We start from the raw sequence: 2581 nt of genomic DNA, 5'->3' as shown, positions 1-2581 counted from the left end.
CTCCTCCCCATCCCCACACCCTGACCCTGCTCCTCTCCATCCCCACACCCTGACAGCCCCAGCTCTGGATCTGGCCAAGGAGGGAGCCTGGTGACCCAGCAGAAAGGTCCCTGGGGACTCAGCTCCTGCCTCTTCCATGGGCACTAGGAGGGTGCCCCAGTCACRGACTGCTGCCAAGAGCAACATCCCTGAGCCAGCCAAAACAGGGACACATCCACACTTGTCCCAYGTCACACTTTTAATGGGACTCACCACGTACCTCACTCCAGTTCCCGACCTCCCAGGTGGGCTTGGCAGCAGCTGCCACGGTAGTCGATGGTGAGAGCAGAGCCTCCTCCTCCAGCCCCTTGTCCCAGAGCAGGGGGGGCAAAGGGGTGGGCTGGGACAACTCGTCCCTGTCACTGGAAGCAGATGTCCCTGGGGGTACCCATGGTGAGGRCTCCTGCGGTGCAGTGACACTGAGTGGGGTCCCATGGGAGGTCAGCTTGGCGTGGGGCGATGTCGGATCCAGTTGCTGGGACATCCCCCGTGTCCCCCATTCCAGAGGGGACTCTGCAGTGGGGGCAGGTGGGCTGTGWGCTGGGGCTGTGGGCATGGCTGGGGCCAGGCCATCCTGCAGGCTGAGGCCATTGGAGGTGAGCTGGGTGGCTGGGCTGGCCACAGCAGGGGACAGGGACACCAGAGGGGCCATTGTGGTCACCCAGGGGGTTGAGGTGGGAGCTGTGGGGGTGTGGAGCTCTGACTGGTGCCCTCTCTGCCCCATGGGAGCCCCATCAGCACCCACGGGAGGGGGACTAACAGCAGGGTGGGGGCTGCCAGCACTCCCTGTCACCTCCCAGCTTGGAGCCTGTGGGGTGGACAAGGAGAGATCTGCCCTATCCATCCCACGGGCTCGCCCGCCTGCCTGCGTGCCCAACATCCCCTCTGGCATTCCTGCCCACCCATGCTGCTCCGGGGGCTGGGGGACTGCACTGTCAGTGCCACCATTGATGGCCAGACCCATGTCCCTGGAGTCCTCGTGGCGTCTCCCTGAAGGGCTGGCCGTGCCGTGCCCCTCTGTGCTGCCCGGTGCTCCTGGCCCCTGGGACATACCCACACTGGCACTGCCCCAGCCCGTGGGCACCGCATCAGCTGGATGGGGTCTCCAGGCAATGGGACCATGGACCGGGACATCCTCCCCAGGGCTGGCCCAAGTGGGCACTGCTCTGTGGGGCTCATCCCAGGGCAGGTGGCTGTGGCTGTTCGCAGAGTCGCGGYTCACGGTGCTCTGGGTGGACAGGARGTGCTCAGAATGGGGAACAAGCACTGGGTCCTCCTCCTCCTCACCCAAAAAGGCAGGGGTGCTGTATCTGGGAGTGGCTGACCCCACATCCTCAGGGACCACGTTCAGGAGGTCATTCATGGCTAAATCCCCAGGCTCTGTCTCTTGCTCATCCACAGGAGCAGGAACGTTTTCCCCGTTGCTGGAAGGATGGTCCTCGCTCTCTCCTCCCAGCTTGGTGGGGGGCAGGGCCTCAGGGGGCAGCTCCTGGGGCCCCTCTGTGCCATCAGGGCTCAGCTCTGGCTTYGGCTCCTCGCCTTTGGTCTCCTTCTCCGTGAATGGATAGTAAGACAGATCTTCATGGAAGTTGATAAAGTTATAATCGTAGTAAAAATCATCAACAAAGACATTTCCCTTTTTGGCTGAGAAATCCTCCTCGGTGATGGCATTGACATCGTTGGACTCTGGGATGTTTGGGATCAAGGGGTTGAATTTAGTAATGTGGTTGCTGGGGATATAATGGATTTCATTGAAGATCTCCCTGCTGGAGGAGCCRCTGCCAGACCAGTCAACGTTGCCACTGTCCCATTTCTGCTGGCACTGTGGTAAGGAGCAAACCCTTTCTGGGTGGGGTCTCTCTGAAGGGTCACACGCGGTCCCGGTGCTGTTGCTGCAGTGGACAGGSCGCCTCTGGGTCCCGTTTCCACAGGTCACAGAGCACTGGGAAGGGAAGAGGGAGGGACACGTCTGCAGGGCTGGGCAGGAGCGGTGCCCGTGCCCTCACAGGTGCTCCCTCCATGAGTRCTCTGCTGTCCCTTGGGCCACACARCTTTGGGCTCCACATCACTCTGCCCRCTCCCACCAYCCACCTGGGTCCCTGCACAGCTCCYRTGCCARTCCCAGCCCTGCCAGGGAGGGTGGTCACACCGGTGAGCAGAGCATTACTGCCCAAATCGGGCCTCTCCCTGTTAGAGACCGTCCCAGAGCAGGGCTGGGGCACTTTGCTCAGGGTGATCCTTGGCCTGCACTACAGCCAGAAACAGTTCTCCCGGGAGATGAACACTGGGAAGGGCAGGAGTAGGATGATCTAATTGGTCTTTCCTGTGACCTATTACCATGAATTGCATCTCTTCTTCTGGAAGAGCATTCTTTGAAGCAGGGAATAACAACATGCGTGTTGTCTGACTAGGGAAAAAGCAAAGGTCAGGAAGCAGCTTTGTTGGGGACACCCTGTCCCCCCATAATGGGCTCTTTGAGATGGGCCAGTATGAAAAAAACAGAGAAGCTGGAAAGGAGAACAGCAGCACTTTCTGCTGCATT

General features: G+C 60.5%; 1 protein-coding gene across 1 annotated transcript in view; it reads right to left on the bottom strand.

Annotated features, from left to right (window-relative positions):
• The window catches only part of ADAMTS7 (ADAM metallopeptidase with thrombospondin type 1 motif 7), a 36053-nt gene that overhangs the window by 12040 nt on the left and 21432 nt on the right, over positions 1-2581 (bottom strand). Inside the window, 1 exon segment of the mRNA XM_057381331.1 lies at positions 260-1981. Coding sequence (XP_057237314.1) covers positions 260-1981 — 1722 coding nt within the window.

The sequence above is a fragment of the Malurus melanocephalus genome, unplaced genomic scaffold (genome assembly GCF_030028575.1).
Source record: "Malurus melanocephalus ecotype Western Australia unplaced genomic scaffold, MMel_1.1 scaffold_505, whole genome shotgun sequence".
NCBI lineage: Eukaryota > Metazoa > Chordata > Aves > Passeriformes > Maluridae > Malurus > Malurus melanocephalus.
Note: the sequence above shows the minus strand (reverse complement) of the source record. Positions and strands in the feature narration are given on the sequence as shown.